Source organism: Oenanthe melanoleuca, chromosome 2, assembly GCF_029582105.1.
Source record: "Oenanthe melanoleuca isolate GR-GAL-2019-014 chromosome 2, OMel1.0, whole genome shotgun sequence".
NCBI classification, from domain to species: domain Eukaryota; kingdom Metazoa; phylum Chordata; class Aves; order Passeriformes; family Muscicapidae; genus Oenanthe; species Oenanthe melanoleuca.
In genome coordinates, this window is record NC_079335.1 from 104,136,852 (window position 1) to 104,159,386 (window position 22,535).

At 43.0% G+C, this 22,535-nt stretch overlaps 1 protein-coding gene across 1 annotated transcript in view; it reads right to left on the bottom strand.

Annotated features, from left to right (window-relative positions):
• Positions 1 to 570: 570 nt before the first annotated feature.
• The window catches only part of LIMD1 (LIM domain containing 1), a 33,155-nt gene continuing 11,190 nt past the window's right edge, over positions 571 to 22,535 (bottom strand). The window contains exons 3-8 of the mRNA XM_056485638.1: positions 11,494 to 11,561; positions 10,126 to 10,188; positions 8,655 to 8,785; positions 7,490 to 7,541; positions 6,749 to 6,817; positions 571 to 5,803 (exon numbers count right to left, since the gene is read on the bottom strand). Of these exons, the coding sequence (XP_056341613.1) occupies positions 5,666 to 5,803; positions 6,749 to 6,817; positions 7,490 to 7,541; positions 8,655 to 8,785; positions 10,126 to 10,188; positions 11,494 to 11,561 (521 nt within the window). The 3' untranslated portion in view covers positions 571 to 5,665. The remainder of the gene's footprint in view (positions 5,804 to 6,748; positions 6,818 to 7,489; positions 7,542 to 8,654; positions 8,786 to 10,125; positions 10,189 to 11,493; positions 11,562 to 22,535) is intronic.

Genomic DNA, 22,535 nt, shown 5'->3' on the forward strand with positions numbered 1-22,535 from the left:
CCAGTTCCCCACCGAATTTAGCTTTCTGGTTGCCATGCCCCTGGTTTGGACAGCTTCTTGCCCCAAGCAGGGAGAACTATAATTAGTTATTCCTATTCACTTGCTTCATTTTAGCTGATAGCTCTAAGCTGCTGTGGTGCTCCTTGGCCAACATCCAGTCTTCGGGTGTGAGGCCAACACCATGAGGCTGCCTGACTGCCAGAGCCATAGGAACATTAGCCAAAACCCTCTGAGGAAACCATCCTCCCCAGTGCTGCAAAGGACACTCCCATGCTGGGGTCAGAACCTGTTCCCATATGTGGCACATCCCTCCCCAGATCCTCAGCCTGGGATCTGGGCCTCCCCAGAAAGATGCCAGAGCAGGACAGCCTCCGATGGAGCTGTAGCAAATACCAGCTGCCTGCAAAGGACTGGAAATTCCCAGTGAACCCCACTGAGGTGGTACTCCCCACTCTCAGCCACTGAGGTGGGGTACAGGAGTAAGGAAGAGGTTGGGAAACCATTACTTCACAGCATAACTCCCCCCACTGTGACAATCGTTGTAAGTTTAGGAAAGACTTGACTCTTGAGTGTTGCTTAGGATACTCTCTTTAATCACTGAAACCACACCAGGCCAGTGGCTTCGTTCTGCTACTGGTCTTCATTCTTTATAAATACTTAACAGCACAGAAGAAAAGAGGGCTGTGTTCACAGGAGGCTAAGGTTAGTTACACCAGCACAAATCCTAAAATATTCTCTCCTGGAGCCAAGCTTTGAAGAAAACATAAAATAATTAGTACCATTCAGTATCGTTAGCCAGGCTCTGGATCTGCTTTCCAGATCCAGAAAACCAAAGCCTAGGTGTGTGTGCCTGAGTCCCTGCCTGGCCATGCTCCGCAGACCTGCTGCTTGGGGAGGAGGGTTGGTGCTGGCAGAACTGCAGCCCAGTCATCCTTCTACCAGGGCTGTAGGGCATTCCTGCCTTTACAGGACTCCTTGCCATGTATTTGCACATGGGGACAGTTTCTTCCTGTCTCCTGTCATGTCTGAGTGTGCTGCAGATGCATATTGCCACATCAACTTCTGGCTGCCCTGGAAGAAAGCAGGGTAAGGATTTCATTGCTCAGGAAAGTTTTGCTTCTCCTTAGGAAAAGGGCAGGTGAGCAGTTCCAAGCTCTCTCTGGGATTGTGACAGGAAGATGTCTGTCTGCCCAGTCAGCTTCAGTAGGTACAGCCAGGGCTACTGCAGCCAGTGAGCAGAAGGACACAGAAATGGAAAAGAAAAATGAACACAGAAATGCTTGGCGATGATGAGAGATGCAAACTCCTTCCCAGCTTCTCCCAGTGGCACAGGCACTCACAGCATAGGGGAAAGGGATGTGTATCTGGTCATAGCCCTTTCCTGCCCGCACGTACTGACTCCAGGGGTACTTCCCAGTGATGAAGCCTGGGTCAATGTGTTACATTCATGCACAGAAAGTTGCTTAAAAGGCATCTACAAGCACTTGGCATTGGCACAGAGGTGTGAAAGACAGGTGTGCCACAAGCAGCACCTGCCACACATCTGTGGGCACAGACACAACTGCACACATCACCCCAAAAGTGAGCACATAGCAAGCCGTCAAGGCCCACACAGGATTTTTTTTCCCAAAAAGAAGATAATCCTTTCTTTGGAATGGCCAGCCAGACCCATGCCAGCTCTTGGAAGCCCAGATTTCCCCTTTCAAGGCTGCCACATCACACCTGATTGCTGATGAAACTCAATCATTTCCAGACTAAGCAGCTATTCACTTTACAGTAAAAAGATCTATAAAATAAAAAAAAAAAAAGCATTTAAACCTTGAAAGAGTGGGAAAATGTTTTAAAAGCCCCTAAATGAAATTCAGAAACTGAAGAGGCACAGATCTTTTCAAATGCTCTTTATCAGAGTGTTAGAAACTGCTGTTCCCTGTGTTTTAACATCAGGGCAGTTTCCCAAATTTCTTTGATCACAGGTGCTTCGTAGACTTTAAATAACAAAAAATGTCTGCTGCTTCTGCAGCTGGGGCTTTCCCCCTGCTCTTATGCAGAAATCTCTATTTAAATGAATTCCTGTATTCTAAGCAATAGAAATTTAACAGCATTATCTGAATGAAAAAATCTTTTAAGCTCTGATTCCTGAAAGCAGACTTCAGGGAATTCACTTGAGTAGCTATCTGCATGTGAGGTACTCATTAACAGCACAATGGGACTTCCAAGGGTCCCCTACTTTAAAATCAGAAGAACTTGTTGGGGAAGGAATCAAGACTAACTTTTCATAGCTTCTTAATAAATTAAAAGGCAACAAAGTTCATGTGAACAGCAAAACCCAATGTGCATAAGCCAGGACAAAAGTGGAACTTAACATGTTTTTTTTATATTCTTCTGCAGAGGACACAAAGCCTCACACCTCCAGCTCCAAAGCTATTTTTCCCTTTGGGGAAGCTGCCTGAAGGCAGGCAGTGAGGGCTTGCAGCTCCACAGATGCCTGGTGGAGAGTCAGGAGGAGAAGGTTCCCCCATACAGGATGGCCCTGCCTGCCCCTGTGCCAGACCCACTGTCAGGCAGCTGCAGAGCTGTGGACAAGCTGGGGAAAATCAGCAGGGACTCAAACATTCACAGCCTGGGAGAAATAATACTGAGCTTAAATGAATTCAAATTCCCCGAGATAGAAGCAGTGCAAGCTAGCACACACAGGGGTGCAGGGCAGTGCAGTAGATGCTTCTTCAAAACCACAAGCTCACAGGCTCCTTTTTCAAGAGCTTCACACTGTCACTTCCAGCTCTTTGTAAATACAGGAAAGGAGAGTGTTAGCATTTAACAATTTATAGGGGACCTCAAAACTGGAAGTAGGGCAGCCTCCATTTGCTTAGTGCTGAGGGATACAGGATGGCTGACAGGAGTAAGAAAACACTGAGAGGGAGCAGAGGTCAAACACCCTGGTGATGCAAAGCGGGGTCTTGCAAGACATCTTGCCACAAACTGCCCGCTTGAGGCTTTCCATGAAGGAAAATTGTCCTCCTCATCTGCTCCTCTCCTGCTTATTTTGAGGTTGTGGGGAAGGCTGCAAGGGTGAGACAGAAGTTTAAACTGCAGTTTAAGAAGAAAATACCAGTCCCACTAGTGTTTTCAGATCTTCACAAAATGAAGGCCAAAAAATGTGTACAAGGGCTTGATCTAAAAAAATCAAGAGGTAGCGAAAGCATGAATTACATAGAAGCTGGTCATTCAGAGACAGCAACAGATGACTAAGGCTAGTGTTTCCAGCTCACTTCAAAAAACCCAGGTTCAGCCCAGGGCACAGAACCACCTGCCCAGGACTATTTGAATTATTTACTAGGGATTGCGAGCTGGTGTTATTTTCCAGCTCAGTCCCTTCAGACAGTCCTAAGATCACAGTCACACCTTGAACACCCCCTCCCTGCTCCAGCCTAGCTGTGCTGCAGGACAGAAGCTGATGAGATGCACTGGAGGGAGAGCACTATGGGACCTGCTGTGGCTGTTGTTGCCCTTGATCCATTCTGCTTGGATGCAGCACTGCTTACATTTCGTGTCAGCTTCCATACCTTTCCCAACCAGCACTTGGTGGCTAAATTTAAGGCTCTAGGAGGGCTCACATATTTGGGGTCAATTTTACCTCCTCTAAAATCACAGGTAAAACTCTCAGAAGATTTATTTCACAGTGGTAAAGTGCCCTCCCTTGAGCTTTCAGTCACTCACTGAAGGGATGTATGTCCCCAGGAAAAATGGTGCAGCAGAGCCATGCTACACCAAAGCTCTGGATGGCTTCAAGGCAGGACCAGCCTGCAGCCCTGAGCTGTCATCCCCATGCTGAAGAGCAGTGGAAACGGGTGGAAGCACTTGCAGCTGAATGGGGCAGAGGTCTGGATGGTCAGTTGCTACCATGAAACTCCATGCCAAGCCCACCAAGCTTCTGAGGCTGGGGCAGTTTCACATTTCAGCCGTGGCAATATGATTTATTAGCACAGGCAGAGACAGACAACTTGCTGGTACCTGACACTTGTGCTGCTCCAGATGGGTACATGTTGTTGTCTGACTACATCAAGTGAAGTTCAAGCTACATCTGTGCTATTGGAAAAGAGGTTTGGTTGAACTGTAATGGGTTTTCAGCATGGGCATGTTTTGGGAGTCCCAGTGCTATGGCTCAGCTAATTTATTGTTGTTTCCATACTGAAAAGATCTTCAAGAATGTCATTCCATCCCAGCATAGATACATCAGGATTTAACTAATTTTCCACACAAAGAAAGAGTAGTTAAGATCCTCAATTGCATCTGAGGCTTTAAATTAAGAAGTTTATGATAAACAAAAGTACCAGTACATGACGGGCTGTGCAGCTTTTCTAGGTACAGAACATGCACTGCAGGCACACCTATCATATATGTAACACATATGAAGGGAACAGGTTTGTTTGACTATAAAGTTGGGGGTGTGGTGGAGGGCGGGGCATGGTTAAGAAAAGAAACAATTTGCCTTCCTGCTTTCTCAGCAGAATGGAAAGTAAGGGCCAAACTCTCTAACTCCTTACTCAGATAAGCTGTTATTATTCATAGGAGCAAATCTGTTTATGCCAATATGCTCATCTGAGTAAGAGTTGTGGAGCTGGGCTCTAAATCCCTGTGTAACAAAGCCCTCATAACAATCTCAAGTTGGCTCCCCGAGCTCTAAATAAGCACCACTGTGAAATGGCTTTGTGCTGGGTAAACACCATGAAAAGGAATAGCCAGGCTGAGGGCTGAGCTGTGAGGACAAACTGGAAAACTCAGGCAGCTGTCTGTGTATGGAGAGCTTTTTTCCAAAGTGAGCTCTGCAAGCAAGAATGAGGGTGGATTTCCCCCATGTCCACACTTTCAGCATCCTGACCTTTCCTTTCCAAATATGATCCACTGTTCAGACTCTGACACAGAAGACTGGCCCCTATGTGTCATGCTGACACACAAGCCTGGGCCCCAAGTCCTTGCATTAGCTTAGCCTAGCTTGTTCCAGGTTTTTGTTCTGTTTGAAATGGGATGTTGGCCTCCAACTGCCAGACAGCATTGCCTGGTTTGTGCTTGGAGAGTTGATGCTTTTTCAGTCAGACATGATACTGGAGTTCAGGGCATTAAACCAAAAGGTCTGAGAGTGCCATTTTGCACAGACCCTTCTTTTCCTAAAGAATTAATAAAAAGTGAGAGCGTCTAAAAAGCTGGTACTAATAGGTTGGTGTTATTCAGGGAACCTGATGAAATGTGCTTTCAGGAACCAGTAGACGGGACATCCTCGGCAGGCAGGCAGGCAGGCAAACCAGCCTCTGCCTTTTTAATTGCGCATGGCACCATCTGAATTCATAGGCACAAGAGCAAATCCTGCTTTCACTGAAGAATCTTCCAAAATAAGCCCAGAGGAATCTTCAGGAGGCAGAAAAAGGCACGTAAAAGTAAACAGATCGGTTTAGGTAACATGCCACATTCTTGGTCAAGTAGACATAGTTTGATGCAGCTGAAACCCACAAACACACAAGCTCGGTGAATCCAGCAAAAATCTCTCATATCCTCTGACGGGAACATTGCTGACTGGCAAGAAACATGCACAGGAAATCAGCTGAAGGTGGGGAGTGGGAGATCATGTAACAAGTCTTGTGTCCTGGCTTTCCAATGCTGGCCACGCTGACTAATAGTGGTGCTGGTAGGCAGCAGCTGGGGTTGTGCCATTCTCTATGTGTTTCAGGTGACAGGAGTGACAAAGCAAATGTTCATCCAGTGGGTAACAGCGATGTCCATCTTCATCGTTCAGTTCCATCCCACAGTCCTGCAAAGAGAGGCCATGCAAATTATTAGAGCTTGTGTTCATCTTCCAGTGTCAGCTGGAGTCTGACTCCCAGGAAAGTGATTTTGTGACAAGGACAGACGACACTCAGCCAACAGCTCCTTCCTAATAGGTCCAGCATGTACCACAAGAACAAAAACATCTGATACAGGCATTTTGATGGGCAGCCTTGTACAAATTTGTTTAAAGCACTTTTATTGAATAAGCTTTATCTCATGGTAAGGTGCAACCCGCTGTATTTTAAACATGCTCGTGTCTCCTTACACTGTGAGATAAGAGATACCTCTTCATATTACAGTTGTACTGATGTGAAATCAGCTTGTGGAGTCAGGGCCTCTTTTCATTGCATTACAAGCACAGTGAGAAAAGACAACTATTTATTTTAATTCTCAATGCAGAAGTATGGTGGCTTTCCGAGAAGCCCTGCACAGAGACTAAATGGTTTTTAAGAGCTGGCATCTCCTGGAATTTTTTTCTTATGTATCCATATCCTTTCTCCAGCCCCAAAGACACATTCATTTCCCATGAGAGTGAAGGTAACTTACACCCGATAGGATCAGTCACCACCATTTTTCAACAATCTGACTTGTAAATCAGATACACTGATGTGATCTGGAGCTCAAGGCTTCTGAAAGGAAGCAATAGACCTTACTAAGTCACCACACTTCCTGCATTAATGAATAAACTGCCAAGTTTCAAAAGCAAAAGTTAACTTGTTGCCCGCAACTTTATGGATAGCAAATGAAATTGCTGCTAAAACTTTTGTCCTCAGTCTGGAAATTTCTCAGTCGACAGAAAGGGTCTCACACTGCAAGGTTTGAATTGCTCAGCTACTGCCATTGTAAGGCAGGAGATTTATTTCAATCTTAAAAATAATAGCAGTTATGACTATTATGCACCCACTCCCTGAGAAAGCTGCTGACCTACCTCACAGTGATAACATTCCACATGGTAATCCTTGTCCATGGACACAACCCGAATGGTCTCATCAGACCCCTGTGAGCATTTGAGCAAAGCAGAAATTACAAAGGATTACAGCAGGATTAGACACATGCACTCTGTAGATTGCTTCCTGCAACAAAATGAATGTTGAGGAAATACGTTTGGGCAGCTGGTTGTAGACCACAAATAAATCCTGCCACTTGCAGTTATTTTTACAGTAAAGCTTCATCGACTGACTGCAGATATCCTCAAAAATGTGACACCAGAAATGTAAAAATGTTCCCTGTTTAACAGTAATATCTATCAGAAATCACAAATTAATGACTTGGTAATTTCAATAGATTACATTTTTCAGCATTTTTAATTGGTTTTGCCCAAGATTCATCTCCTCCAAGTATTAAAATGAGTTGGTTTCAAGTGGTCACACAAAGGACATTCGTGAGTACCACCAGTATCTACTGACATAATGGAAAAATCTCCTGAACATAAAACTAGCAGCAGCATAATCCTGCAGGAAATGAAAAAAGCAGCCTGGCCAAGGAAGAATAAGCTTCATCATTGAACAAAAGAAGTCATATCTCAAGAACAGTGCATGAGCTTAGACCAAATGGTTGCACTCCAGGGGAAGCGACCATCTCTCCCCATCTACAAGCACATTCGTCTTGACACATGGTCAAGCATGAAAGAGAGTAAGGCCTGAGAGAATATGGAATAAAAGGCTCTCACCTCAGAGGGCAGAATGGGAAGTCCACATGCTGCACACTTTGGAGCTAAAACTCTGGAAGAGCAATGAGAAATTGAAGGCAAGTTATGGATGAACATAAAAGGAGAGGCCTGTATGTTCTCAGTGATAACATGAAAAGCTGCAGCTGTAAATCACTTACCCACAGGAAAGCTGAGATCATAAATTAATTTTCACATTTATTTTAAGTAATGCTTGGCACATGTTGCTCTATCAGGCAAAAAGAGACCTTATATTTTTCACTTAGTGCCAGAAAAAATACAAAATTTCCCTATAAAATTCTTGGCTGCTACTGAGAGATTTGGAAAAGAAAATGAAGAGGAACTGAGCAGGACTTCCACCAGAAAAATACATTAAAAGAAGTGGCAGCCTCTGGGCAGAAAATTTTTGAGAAAATATCACATGACTGCACAGTTTCTTAAGGCCTTTTAACACAATAATTAATTAAATTAAATTGCAAGGCAATATTAATTATTTCAGAATAATGCTGGCATTCAAGGGCACTAATCTTAGCAACAGGATTGTAACAACTCTAGTCTTGGCACAACACAGAAGAGTTCCAAGGGCTGCCTGTGCAACACTTAATACTCTCTCTGCTCAGAAAATGGAGCAAGGACCAAAGTAAGCCAAAAGGACACATGAAATGTGTGCAGCTCTAATACCATAACTACCAGCCAAGAGCACAGCCATTTTATTTTACAGTCTAAATAAGAAGTGATTTTTAAAGTGGATTTTTCAGTTGTTTAATTTAGTAAAAGTTCTGCTTTGCAGGTTCAGTGGCAATTCTTTAAAAGTCAAATTCAGCCCTTCAACTATTCAAAAATGAAATCACATTGATTTCCAGAGGCATTCACAGGCTTACCTTAAAGCAGACTAATTTTGTACATCACTGAACACTTCAGGAGCACTATTTCTCACTCTCTCTGCTTTGCAGAAGGGGCAGCTGATGCCCAGAGGTTATTTGACTTCATCAGAGTTACACAGGAGTCAATGGTGAATAAGAGGAGAGAGGAGGAATTTCTAGGGTCTAGCCCCATCCTCAAACTTCTAACCCAGTCCCTATTTTACTAATCTGCACTCCTAACTAGCTGAAAAGATAAATTAGAGGCTTGCAGCTTGGAACATCTCTGCTGGTTTTATTGCCCTTACTTGTGGTAATCTCTGACACAGTAGATTTTGTTTTCAGAGTCTACAGTGAATGGCACACCGTCCAGACACTCGTTGCAGATGACGCATCGGAAGCAGCCCGGATGATATGATTTCCCTAGAGCCTGCAGGATCTGCAACAGAGCAAGAGAAAGGAAAAATGCACATGAAGAGCCAATAAAGGTTAAAACAGTAAAAACACAGCTTTACACCAGATAATGCTGCATATTCATCAGCAGGGCTGCATCTTTTTTCCCCTGTCTCATCTGAAAAATCAGTTAACAAGGATGGAAAGGGCAGCTGGAATCAATATATAGCATCTGGCTCTAGAGATATTAATTATTAGCATGGGTAAGAAAACAATTTAGAGACTCAGTCAAGGTATTTAGCATGACAAAGGATAGAAGTGACAGAATTTAAAGGAAAGAAAATAATTTCTGAAGTCAACAAGTAGAGAATACTTAGCAAGATCACAAGGGAAGATGTACCAGCCAAACAAAGGAAATACACTTTTATATTCTCCATGAGAAGTTGAAACTAGTATTATTGCTACGTTTTCATAATTCCTTAGATATTTAAGGACTTTGTGCTCACTCGCCTGGCTTTCTAATTAGCACAGAGTATGGGAATTGTGTTGAACTCAACAGCTGCAATTCACTACCTGGAATACCATGGTCCATCAGTAGAAGGATCAGACTTCTGAGTAGGAAACAGCTTCCAATTGTAATGCTTTCCAGTGCAAACAAGTAAACAAAGATAATTAATGATAAGCATTAGAAAATGTTGGGAGGCATGCTGTGAACCAGAAATCCCTAATTTCTTTGCCTCAGCTGTAGTCTTATACCACCAGCTATACTGGTCTCCCTCTGAACGTCCTATAACTGGATGCTGACCCCCTGAGCATCCCCCACCCCCATGCACATCTGGAATGGATAGTACCTGCTGTAGACTAGTACTGCTTCACAGATCTGAACTGAGGTCTGGTTCACACACTCTGGGTAAAACCCACTCCCCAGAGTATCACTACCCAGAAAAAAAATGACAAGGAAGTGACTTATTCCAGAAGACACATGGGAAGCCACAGATTTATGCAGGAAAGAGGCTGAGAGAGCTGCACTGACACCTCACAGCAAGGGAGCACTGCAGAGCCATGGCATTGCTGAGCAGGAAGTATCAACAGGATTACAAATACACTATCCAGAGAAGTCCAAAAAGGGATGAAAGGCCTGGAGGCTCTGCTTTTTAACACCCATTGAAAACAGGTAGAGCAGTGTCTCTGCACCACATATAGTAGGGTGCCAGCCCTTCCTTTCTTGAAAAAATCAACAAAAGGCTCAGTGGATTTTCCTTCTACCAGTCTTGCACTAAGCAAACTACCAGATGATAACAGCACTGGATATGAATATATTTTGTTTTGAATGCATTCTTCTAAAAAGCTGTGGGAGCTTTTTCTCCTAAAACAATTATCACTTACCATGTCCATTATCAAATGACCACAAATGAAACACCTGTCAGCGGACTGCTGGAAACCAGAATACTGCAAGGACAAGAAAGAATTCATTTAAAATTTCACAAGGCCACTGAAGCATAAACAACAATGCACTTTGTTTGTACATTGTGGAGTGTTACTTGCATATTTGTTATTGGTTCTTTTTCTGTGCTCCTTAGACAGAAAAGTTAAACTTTCCAATGCTTTTTTTATTATATAAAGGCGTGGACATATGATATTCTATCTGATAATCTATCTATACTTTTGACTTCCCAGTTTCAGAAAAATTACAAGTTCCTGTAACTTCCAAGTCCAAAATCTAAGTTTAATTTAAAGTATTAAAAAATACCATAAATGCACATGCAAATACGGCAGATACTAATAAGACTAATTTACATGCTTTTACATGCCACATGAATCTACAAGACAAGAACCTACTTGTGTTTATCACATATTTATGTCACAATATCTGTATATATACGACTGGAAAGCCAAATTTTTCTTTGGTTACATGGTTATAATTCTGTTGAAGCTTCTCTGAGGTCAGTGGTATTGTTCCAGTTCCCTGTCAGGATAGCAATCAAGTCTGGCCCAGAGCAACTGTTTTGCTGTTTTTGCTGAGATCTATTGATAAGGAACTGTCTGTCATGTCCATGACATGCACCTTGGGCACAGCACATCATCTGTCTCAATGAAGGAAATGCAAACTTGTAAAATGAAATATTTTAGGTGCATTTAATCCTTTTATATTCATTATATGTAGAACATACTGAGGAGAACAAAGAAGATGAACTTTGACAGAAATCACTAGGATTCACCAATAAGTAAGCAAATACAACTTTTTCAAGTCTCAAGGAAGGCTTAATCTACCAGGATTAGAAGGGTGCAAAAGGGTGTATGGATTTTTATCTGCACCAGCCAAGGAGAGGACTGTGGGGTTGCTTCCTGCTTAGGTACACTCATACAGAATGCATTGAGGACAACAGAAAGATATCCATTAAGATATCCATTAGGTGAAAAAGAAATTCACACATTCATTCTTCTGTAGCTGTTCATCTCACTCCTACCTCCTCAGTATGGCTACGGAGGCAATGCTTTGAGGGAGCCATCACAACAGGTTATGGCTTCAGCTAGAGGTCTGTGCCACAAAACCTCTCACTCAGCTACCTCCAGCACCACATGTGGGCAGCCACCATGGCTGGGGCTGGGTCTGGGAAAATGCTGGAGCAGAAGGGCCAGGCAGGATGCTGGACTGGAAGTGTGTGAAACACAGGCAAAGCTGACAGGCAGAAAGGCTGTGAGTCTGCTGGCAACATTGAGGTGTCTCATTACAAGGGTCAACTGGGTGCTTACCAGAAAGTCTTCTTCACAAAATACCTTTCCATTGACAAAATAAAAGGCTTTTCCTCTCAGTTTTCGACCTAAGGAAAAAACCACAGAGATAAGAAAAAGATCAGCAGAGAGCAAGGAGAAAATGTGATCAAAACCTGGCTGCTGAGAAGCAAACAGCAATGAAGACGTCCAAGGATAGATATCACACAGCTGGAAAAGAGCATCTAGCCCCACCATGGGTTTTCCCAGACTCCAGCCTGCCAAACCCTCTTCTACTGGTGGTTGCTGATGAATCCCAGTTGGTGGATCTGGACAAAAGTTCTACCTTTGGGTAGGAGGTAGTGGCTTTGCAAGCCTGGACCAATCCCCAGCAGATTACCACATCCTGTAACTCTGGGAAGAGTGAGGGAGGATACACTGACTCATGCTGGAAAACACCCCAGGAAAGGAGCAAGGAGGAAAGAAGAAAGGGCATACAGATAGTGACCCACACATGACTTAATTCTTCAAAATGTCACGACCTTGCTGTTCTGCAATGAGCAGCAGCTGCCAGACAAGACACTGTAATACCCGAGCACTCACTCTGCCCCAGCAGAGTGCAACCCCAGAGCACTCAACAGGCTTCTCTGCTACCTACCAGCACATTTGTTACTGCAGCTGCCAACAAAAAGCTCTAAACCATTAAAGAAAAAAAATTTTATAAAATCCAAATGTTGTAATCAAGACAAGATGACAAAGTTTTTCCAAGAAAGGATTCGACATATGGAGAAGATTTGTATTTACTGCAGCTTCAGTGTTTATGCTTCTCATTTACCGTATGTTTTCAGTTCCATGTAATCATGGCAATGTTTGCTCACCCTGCCATCACTCCTAAACACCCTGCCTTCTCCCAAGAAAAAAGGTTTTGTTTGTTTATAAAAAGCTGCTCCTACCTCTTTGCAGCCTAGTTTCCCTATTGAGCCCAGAGTCTGAAATGCAAGCCTGTCAGTGGAATGGTTCTGCACTGGAGCCCCAAGCATGTGCCAGGAGACAGTGCCCAGGGCAGGAGCAGGACCTGCTGCAGGCTGGTTTTGGACACCTGTGAGGCACTGCTGAAAGTAAATTGGGTCTGAGACACTGGGGCCCAGAAGCTTCCTGCTTGACATGCTGAATGTGGCCAGTATTATTTAAAAAGTGATTGTCAGCTGCTGGGTGTATAAATGTGAACAACAGACGAGACTGGTCTGGGGCTCACCTTATGTTATGCCCCTACCCGGCAGCCTTCAGCAAAGAACCACGCTGGCTGCAAGGCTTTAGGGAAAGGAGGAAGCCAAATAAACCCACTTCAAGAAACAAGTGTTACAGTCTCCTGCATACGCCAGAGGGCACTCTCAGGCTGGGAAACAACTTCTGCTTGCTCATTTCTTCCTCAGCTGCTTTCAGCTTCTCCCTGCCCACTTCTGGGATGGACTGCTCCCAGTGTCTCTTCGAGGTGAGGAAGCACTTTCTCATCATACAATTGGGAAGGCAAGATACAGGAAAAGCTCATTTCCACAGGCTGCACTGGGAAATGTCCCAGTGGAGCATCTTGCGAAATAGAGATGCTCTGGGGAAGCTCCAAAGTTTTGCCAGTGAATTGAGCCAGACCAGCATTTCATCAGCAGCCAACAGGACAGTGCCCTGTCCACGTCTCAAGCAGCAGGGCAGGCAGAAGACAGGACTGCTGGTTTGCATGTGAAGGAACTTCGTGGTTAAACTGTGGACATTGCTTAGCTCTGTGTTCACTGGACCAGTGCAGGAGCCAAAAGCACACAGCCCTGTCATAGTCATTGTCCCCCATTCTCTTCTAATCCCTGCTAGGGACAACCATGTAACCTGAAAGTCAGAGATGACCCAGGGCACCAGCCTATCCTTGCACCAAAACAGACATTGGATAGGAAGAAAACCTGACAATCCTGAAAGCATCCCACTTTGATTTTTCTCCTCTGCCCTGATGTTGCCAAGGTTGCTGAAACCGAAACAGGACCCAGAGTTCAAAATAGAAAGTGTCTAATCTGGGACATGTAATCTTTGTGGCTCATGACCCAGGGTGTGTATTGGCATAATAACCCCACCTGTTGTGTCTGCCTGTCCACAGGTAAGCCTGACATGTTCTTTAGCAGCTTTAGAGTCACAGTTTCTGAGGAGGGACAGGAGAGGCATGGGAATACTTGAGATTTGCATCACCTTTGTCAAGGGTGGTCCTAAGCAAGTTAATAACAAGCCTATCGCAGCAGAAAGTACTCCTGAAAATCTCCCACTGATTTAAATGCAACACTAGGATTTGGCACTCCCAAAAATGTAAAACTAACAAAAACATTTAACTTTTGTTTTTTTTTGTTTTTTTTTTGTTAAATTACATAGTAGCGAGGGCTCCAGTTCAGTGCAATGGGCAGGTGTCTAAGTGACTTTCCACCCGCATGCAATGTGTCTTCTTAAAGACGAGCTGACAGTGGTGAGGAAAACACACACACACACAGGGCCATGCAATGAGAAACACTTCTTTGGATGAAGGCCTGGTGCATGAGCAGCAGACATTCCAACAGAAGGGATGAGGTTTGGATCATTGCCACAATGTCATTCTTCCACGATGACAAAAAAAGCATTTACCAGCGATTCCGTACCCAGTGTATTTTTAACATGGTGACATTAGCAGGTTAAGATTGATAGCAACAGAGCTCCGGTGAAGGTGCCACAGCCATCATACTATGTCTGGGCTTCTGCTGTAAGCTCATTCAGCAGAGGGATAAACCCTTTATAAAGGATTCATAATTTGGCCACTGGCATTAAAAGAGTCCCTGAAGAGTTGCTGACACCAAGAGCACTTTTAATTACTTTTGTTAGGGAAGAGGTAAGCATTTTAACTATTTTTAGTTCTCCATGACTCTCTTTAAGCTCCTGGCAGAAATGTAAAAGGAAATTAGCAAAAACCATGAGTAACCAGGTGCTTCTGCAGCCACTGTGGGAGTGGTTCATGTAAACACAGCCCATTTCTTCCCTGCTGCTCTCAACTTCTCCCTGCGCACTTCTGGGATGGACTTCTCCCAGTGTCTCTTTGAGGTGAGGAAGCACTTTCTCATCATACAATTGGGAAGGCAAGATGCATGAAAAACTCACTTCCCCAGGCTGTGCTGGGGACTGTCCTGGTGGAGTTTGGAAATGCACGTTCTTGCTGCAGCCACACCAGTAAAACAAACGGCACTGGGACTGTCCCACAGTGCAGAGCAGGGTGGCAGTGACTTCAGTCCCTGCACTGAGCTCCTGCCATAGGATAGTGCCTTAAACTAAACCAGTCCCTCTCAAAAGCAATACTTCTGACTGTGCCTGCAGAGGCTAGCACAGGTTTCACTTGAGCATGGAGATGCTGTTTTATTTTCACCAAAAGAAAGGATTGAGAAGTTAAATGGCATATAAGGAATCACATTTTGATAACTGCCTACCTTCAATACATATCATGACGAAATATCTTTTGACAAACCCAGGAATATTTAATACGTGGCTTATTGCTTTCAGGATCAATTGCTCTACTACATGTCTTATGCTGCTGGCTCCTGACTGTATTTCACTTTCACTTTACCCTGAATTTAACTAATCTCATATCTGAAAAGATTCAGACAATTAAAATTCTTTGGCATTTCAACCTTACTGTCTTCACTTGTTTTTACAAAGTATGCTGTTCATCTGTCTGACAGGAAGTTTGAGACCAAAGCTTTTATGTACTGCTCATCCTTCACATGTCTGTCTAATCTGTTTAGCTGTGGACTTTCAGGATGACCTCAAAGTCATTTCAGCACCAATTTCAAAATATTTCAAGTTTAGTCACTAGTGCCTTTATGCTAAAATAAACATACTTTGCTTTGCAGGTGATAATAGGCACACCATCAGGCTGCACTCCTAGGATGCCAGTGCTTTTGTCCACTGTTTTCTCAAATGATGCCTCTCTCATTTTGAAGACCACGCAGAGAGAGTTTAATCAGGGACTTGCAACGTCCTTCGCAAGGAGGATCTTGAGAGATGCATCATTTTGCTTGCTAAGGATTTGGGCTTAACTTTCTTTTTTGAAGTTGCTTTTCCATTATTTATTAAAAACAATGGGGTCACAAACCCATGTTCAAAGACAAGAGATAGCTCGTCAATTAATACAATGAAACAAGGCCATGTTTTGATCCCAAAGTTCTACAGGAATGCACAGCCAGGGTTGCTGCAGTGCTGGAGAGGCAGTGTGTGGGCTTCACTTATCACCTATCTGGATGGAACCATGGAACTCCCTGTGGTATCTGCACAGCAGTCAGGCAGAAATCAGTGCTGACTGGCAGCTTCTTCTGGGTCCCTTCCACACAGACAGACAGCGCTGGGCCTCTGCCATTACAAAAATCAAGTACCACAGCTGTAAAATAAACTTGGATATGTAATTACTGATGGCACATTAAATTCAGCCAGCACGTGTGTTTTGGGAACCCTCTGTGGACACTCTCCTGACAGGCAGTATGGTTTCCTACCATGTGCAGCAGACTAGGACAGACCTCAGACAGCTCTGTTTAATTTCTGCTATCTGCCCCATTTCTCTTGGCCACTGTTAAAGCTGGATGCAGCACTGAGGCTGACACAGAAGCATCTGTATTTCCAGTCTGCTCTAGAACTCAGCCTGCATGAAAGGGTCACTTCAATGACTGTACATCCTCCAAATCAGGTTAAGTGGCAAATATCCCAGGACAGACCAAAGTCTTGCTGAAACCAAGGGCAGGAGGAAAGGATATCTCTGAGAAGTAACTCCATTACCAGGTAATAAGATGTTCAGTCTCTCTCAACTACACTAGCTGTATGGTAAGATTGCAAAGCTTACTTTCTGTGCTCTCACCATACATTTGAAGAAGTAGGAAAAAAACCAAACAAACCCAAGCAAAAAAACCTCAAAACTCTCAGAAGATGATCAGATGCCTGAAAGCCAAAAACATGCAATACATGCACATAAGAAACGTCAGCAAGAAAGGTCAGCTGCCTCTAATGACAACACAACCACAGGTGAGGGCAGAAACAGATCCCCAGACAGAAACATAGCACACCACACAACTGAGCAACATCTCTCTTTTGCCATCAGGCAAAATGCAAGAATGCAAACTGCATTCTTTTTTTTAGGGAAAACCCCTAGAAGTCACAATTCAGAGGTAAAACACAGTCACTCAGGGACAAAACAGTCCTTTTGATCCAGATAGTCCCTGCTCAATAACTGGTCTTAATCCCAGTGCTCAGACACTGCATCACTCTGGAGACTGCTGCCCTGTTCCCCAAAATGCACCAAAACCAAGTGGCTGTCAAGAGCTGGCCTCCCACCCTGTCACCCAGTGACTCATCGCAACACAGAGAGTCCTCAGAGGAGGAAGGAGGGGGAGGCAATCTCTGTGACCTCAGGGAATGTGTGTTGAAACTACATGTGAGAGTAATTTTTAAATTTCTCTGGTTATGGAAAGGGCTCGGAAAATTACTCACAAGCATCATTCAAACATTGTAAGAGACCCACTAAAATCTTTACAGCACCAATTAATCCTATGCCTGTTCTTCACAGAAAACAGTACTTTGAAGATGACATTGCAAAATAGAAGGACTAGAAGGACTGGAAATTTATTCCACTAAAGATTTCAAACTTTTTTTTCCTCCTCACATTGTCCTAACGATTTCAGACTTTCAGCCGCACTAAAACACATGCAATTGACCAAAACCACTATTATACTGATAAAACCCTGACTGCATCCATCCCCTTGAGGAGCTGAACATCTGCACCTTTCCATCAAGGATATCTACTGAGGACAGCTGATTCACGCCAAAGCCCCTTCAGATCAGGCCTCATATCACTACTGCCCTGAAATCTGGCCAGGAGAGAAACAAGTACTGTCATGTTACTGTAAAAGCTGCCCTGGCTTTTCTCATCTATAGCAGGCACTTCTTGTGACAAACAACAGGATTTTTCACCAGTGAGCTGAGACAGAAAACAGAAAGTCAGCAAGAACATAACAGTAATTTAGACTGAAACAGAAAAATGTACTGATGAATTGCCTGTCTCCTAAACTATAAAGCCAAGCACACATGAATCTTTCCTGACATTATTTTTGCTAAAAAATTATATTGTTTACTATGCAGACTCTGGTATGATAATTTTACTGAAGGAATGCTGAGGATGGATTACTGGCAATGCTTTGCACTCTCCACTCCGAAGATTAGCACATTTCTCAAGCAAGTTGATTGGTGCAGTGGGTTTTTATCCAATTATAGGCACTAAGTTCTGCCTCCACTAGAAGAGATGGCAGTTTCTGCATCTGAAGATAACCATACACATATATGTGACTGTGGGTACTGTTGTTGCTTTAAAAGAAGGGATGGGACTACGATGGTGCTAAGGATGATTAAATGTTTCAAAATACATCAGACTCAAGGCATGAGATTTAGAGAAGCAAGAATTCAGCCACAGCTCAAAAAGTAGTCATGGGATACTTCATTATAAAGTAGTATACAACATTTTATTCCAATAGAAAGTTGCTACAAATTATATTTTGCTTTTCTGACCTATCACCTTTACTTAATTTTGCCACACTGCGTATGCTTTATCCAATGAGTTACTGTTGCATGTACACACATATGCTTCTATTGTAACACCAAAACTCTTAGCTTACTCTATACAATTCCCCTACTACACTATAAAACTCTTTACCATCTTATCCAATACAGTTTCTTACTTACTTAAGGCATATTCTTACTTACAACTATAGAAACATAAGCGTATAGTTTTTCTGTTTAATATCTGTGTGCTTCTATTTTTACATTAATCCAAGCTTTTTCCAAGGTTGCAAATCACACCCTTTATTATCTGTGAAAGTTTCTACCTTTCTGTTTCCCACACATGGGGAAATTCACTTAGCAAGGCTGACTATCCTGCTGTCTGGGATTAAGTCACATGGGTAGAAAAAGATGACTTTCTGCTTTTGAAGTTATTTAACAGTGCAAATAAAAACCACGGCCTTCTTTTTCTAGGAGTTACATACCAATACAGGACAAGTTTATTCAACATAATTAGCCCAAGAACTGCATTGCTATAATCACTGCAGCAAGACTAATAAGTCCAAGCAGAGGGTTATTCTTGCAGAAAACAATGCTTTGATAGCTTAGCTACCTAGCTTAGTAAATGATACCTCTAAACACAACTACGTAGTGAAATATTAAATATAAAATACATATACCCAGAGGGTGGCAAGAAGCAGCCTGCTAACCTGGCAGCCTATTAACCCCTACACTGACATAAACATTAATCTGAGCTTGCAAAAATAGAAAAGAAAAACAAAGTAATACAGGGATGTTGACATGTCAAAGACTGAATTCTGTAATCTAGCAAACACGCAAGGTTTCCAACACTTTGCAGTAAGGAGTCAAAATCTGTTCCTCACTTTGGCCCTCCTGTTGTAGTTCAATATCAAACACTCCTTCAAATCACCTTGCAATCAGTTGTTTCTTTCTGACTTTCTTCCTCACCTACTCATTTCCTTCCAGCCATCTCTAACATTTTCCTTGCACATTTTTAGCTTTCAGATTTCCTCTTGAGGACCAAGTGGCTCAAGTGCAAGACTCTTATGCTCTAAACCACACTGCTAGCAGGGCAAAAAGGTCTGTTTTCCCGGCAACCTGTGTCATTTGGATATAAGCCTGGCTGAATCCACGAGAAAACACTAAAACTAACACTGCAGGTTAGAGTGATACAATCTAGTTAAAAGAATATAATTTATAAGTCTCTTCACTAAATAAATGGTAAATATCAACATATGGAGACACAAGTATCTTTTTTGTTCTGAAGAGGTATAAAGTTGTGCTTTAATTTAAAATTGTTAATATATAGCAAACCATTTGATGGCTACAACCTTTTGTCCAACAAGCTGCAAAAAAAACCCCAAACCCCAAGGCGGAAACAGACACCCTGAGATTGCAGGAAATAGCTCAAGGCCTTTGGAGGCATTTTTTTGTTTTGTTTTTTTAACCTACTTTCGTGGCCCTCCTATAAAGCAAATATCATTTATTACTAATCCTACAGAAAGAGCCTGAAGTTTTTTTCCTCTCCCTCTCTGCAAAAGGCTGCCTTGTTTGTGCCTCTGTCCTGTAACAACCAAGAAGATAAATGAGACGTTTATGCCAAAGTAATAATTCTAAATCTGTTGTTTTGACCTCTAAGCCAAATTTTCTGCATTACATGCCATTGGCTCAGATAAGACAGTACATTTTTTTCCCTGCCAACTGAACCCTGTAGTGTATGCGTAGCCCTGTTCAACAAACTGCTCTATCATTTATCACAGAAACAGAGGGTGAAGGAAATTTGGCACTATGAGGTATCACACTCCCCCAAATAACCCCTTGCTTCTTAGACCCTCTTAATTTTCTGTGTTGGGGAAACCAATGCACATTTGGACACAAATCTAGCTAAGAGCAAAATTAGAAATCCTTGCTAAAATGAAAACAGCAGGTCAGTGGTTATAAATATCTGGAGGACAATATGCTTTACCTTAATAGGTAATTTAGTATATTTTATGTATTGGAGTGGGGGATATTCAGTGTTCCACCAGAGAAGAAATTTTAGGATTGAAATCAGGAGCAACCTTGACTTCTCAAAGTCAAGTTTTTACTGGATGGTGTCCAAGATGAACTCCACTTAAAAGCACTACTTACTTTTCAGCTAGAAACCAGAGTTTCCACATAGGCTGCTCATGTGCTTTGCAGCTAGAAAGGCAACACCAAATAAATATTTATTTTTCTGCCAGATAGAAATGGTCTCATCACATTTACTGCAGTGACACAGGTGACAGAAAGCCTGCAGAGGGGCATGTGTCTTCTCTGAGTGAATGACAGAGTGTGTGCCCCTCATTCCCACAGCAACTGATGGTCTGTGGGGCTGGGAAGTTACTTTGGGCTGTGAAAGGGGGGATTCCCCTCGAGTAGGTTTCCTTCCTGAGTGCAAGGCAGGATGTCCTGTACCTCCCCAGGCAGCATCAGGCAGGCAGCTGCACTGCAGAGGCTTGATGAATCAGAAAGGCAACCCAGCACAGGTCAGGCCACAAAGCCCCGGAGCAAGTGTCTGGTGCACGAAGGACTTGCAGACCACAGGGGCAGTGCAGGAAACCACCCCCTGCACTAAAGGGTTTCTTGCAAACCTTGCTGCTCGTAGAGGTCTGTGCATATGAGGGAAAACACCACTACTGTGGGTTTCCCTCTGGCACCACTCTTCTTGGAGCGCTGGGAATCCCATGCCACCACACACCTTCCTCTACATCCATCCATGCCATCCTGCCAGCTGCCACTGACTCCAGCTTCCATTTCAGTATGGCCAACGCCACAATGGGAGGGAATTCAGCTTTCATGACTACTCTTCCAAATATAACAAGCTGAATTAGGCTCTCACTTATATGTCCATGACTTGCATTCCCCTTTTTATCTTGTTTTGAAATACAGTCTTTTCTACTGAGGAAAATACCATCATTGCTCCCACACCTCTTTCTTTCCCACCCCTCCTTATCATTTTCACTATCTTCATTTTTTAATTTTACTTTCAGTTTGAAACCCTTTGCCCAGGCACATCTACTCAGCACATTTCTCAGTTACAGCCTGGGTAAGAGAGAAAATGGACTTCATTTTGCTAAACTTGGCTTCCTTCCATCTTTCTTAGTCTCACCTGATATCCACACCTTTTCATCTTGCACTGGAAACATTTGGAAAGGCTTGACTTTTAAATAAGCAGCAAATAGCTATTCTTTCAACCCTCACCAACCCACCTCATTGAGCTAATTTTTAACCAAACATAGACAAACAAACAGACGTAACCACGGATACCTCTGCAACCACAACTAAATTTCTAGTGCTGGTCTCCAAATAAAGATTGTAAAATTCATTTTAAAAGGAGGATCAAAAGTGTTTCTAAAGCACCAGGTGCATGGTAGTAATTTAGAAATTTAAGACAGCTCAAACCTGCTGCTGGATTATTTTTAACGGGAGCTTTGGGTGCAAGGGCAGTTCAGAGACTGACTGGCCCTACAGGGTGAGAGGTAACTGAAGCAAAGCCAAGGATCCTCTCCATGGGAGAAAATTAATTAATTTCAAATTAATTTATAAGAAAGGGCAGAAGAATAAGTGGCTGACTTCTGAGCCTCTAGGAAACTGCCACTATATGCAAAAACCACTTTTTCTTTTCAGTTTTCCTATTTTCAGTCAGATGATAGTGAAATACTCTACTAAAAACATAGGTGAGGCAGGGCAGCTGGTGTAGGACAGATGGGAAATGGGGATAGTTCAAGGCTCAGCTATTATTAAAAAGCATTCACATCTTTCCATATTTATTCCAGCTTTACATTTCCAAATAAAACACATGCAGTACTGATGAGTTTATAACTCTAAATACAACTCAGGAGGAAAAACCCTCAGTCTCATCTGGGAAAACCAAACTCATATATACAAAAGCAGGAGAAGATTATTATTTTTTCTGGCACTACATATACAGCTACACTTCTAAAAATACACTACTAGCGCTGGAGTTAAACATAATACAACAGAAAAAACACTGTCTTACAAACATAGCCATGGTTTAAAATCAAGTGGCCAGTTCTTCACTCCAGCTCCATCACAGACCTCATTGAAAAACTGCTTAGGAGGATCTACACATTGCTGTATGCCCCAGCAAGCTCCAGATGTGGGTCTGACAAAGCGGCCCACAGGGAGTTCAGCAGGGCCAGCTGAATCATTTACTCTGAATCATTTACTCCGCTTTTTGGGTAGCTTTCACAGGGCTCATCATCTCTGCTCCCAGCCTGATACCTCTGCACAGTAACCAATTCCCTCTCTGTAAATACCATAAACCAAGCTGGCAGAGACATGCCCCTTATCTCAGGGCATGGCTGCATTTCTCTGGAGAAAGAGAGAGCAAGATATGCAACCTGGGTCACTCATGCACTCACATGCTTCAACTGGAGGTATTTCAGAGGCACAAAAATTATTTTAGCAAGTAAAAGATAATGCATGCAGTG